The sequence below is a fragment of the Camelina sativa genome, chromosome 4, assembly GCF_000633955.1.
Source record: "Camelina sativa cultivar DH55 chromosome 4, Cs, whole genome shotgun sequence".
NCBI classification, from domain to species: Eukaryota; Viridiplantae; Streptophyta; class Magnoliopsida; order Brassicales; family Brassicaceae; genus Camelina; species Camelina sativa.
This window is the reverse complement of record NC_025688.1, coordinates 29,850,548-29,851,162: the sequence shown is the minus strand read 5'-3', so window position 1 is coordinate 29,851,162 and position 615 is coordinate 29,850,548. Positions and strand designations below refer to the sequence as shown.

The 615-nt window shown below is 37.1% G+C and overlaps 1 protein-coding gene across 1 annotated transcript in view; it reads right to left on the bottom strand.

Moving 5' to 3' along the window:
- Nucleotides 1–346, bottom strand: part of LOC104784458 (protein disulfide-isomerase like 2-1-like) — a 3,624-nt gene extending 3,278 nt beyond the window's left edge. The window contains exon 1 of the mRNA XM_010509483.2: nt 233–346. Within this exon, the coding sequence (XP_010507785.1) occupies nt 233–346 (114 nt within the window). The remainder of the gene's footprint in view (nt 1–232) is intronic.

Sequence of the window (615 nt, the reverse complement as noted above, 5' to 3'; positions counted from 1 at the left end):
GAACAGATCAAACCCACACGAACGAAACGAATTTAACACACAATCAGGATCGCATCGGAATCCTTTTAGAATCTACAGCAGCTTCTTCTTACTTCTTACTACTTTGATGATGATCCCAAATAAAATAAAATAAAAAACAAAAGATGATTGAAAGAAGAATTTGGATCTCGAGAGAGAGAGAGAGATACCAGGGAGCGTAAAACTCGACAAGAGCTCCTCTATCTTTACCAACTTCCTTGTCGAAGCTATCGTCCGTCAAAACAACCACATCATCTTCTGCCACGGCTGAAACTAGAACCAACGCCGCCACTACGGCAATTCCAAACCAGATCTGAGATTTCGCCATTTTTTTTTTTGTTTTTCTTTTAATTTCTTTGGATTGAAGATCACTCTTCTCTTTTCAGAAGAAGAACTAATTATATATATATATATCAATCAATGTTATGTAAGTGCTCTCTCTCTCTCTCTCTCTCGATCTGTTTATTTAACAAATAAATATAACTCATGATGATCTCTTTCTTCCACTTCGACAACAAGGAAGGAAGGAAGGAAGGATACTATAATGACATGGCGTGATCTGGATCGTCCATTTTAGTCAAATATTAACACCAACGG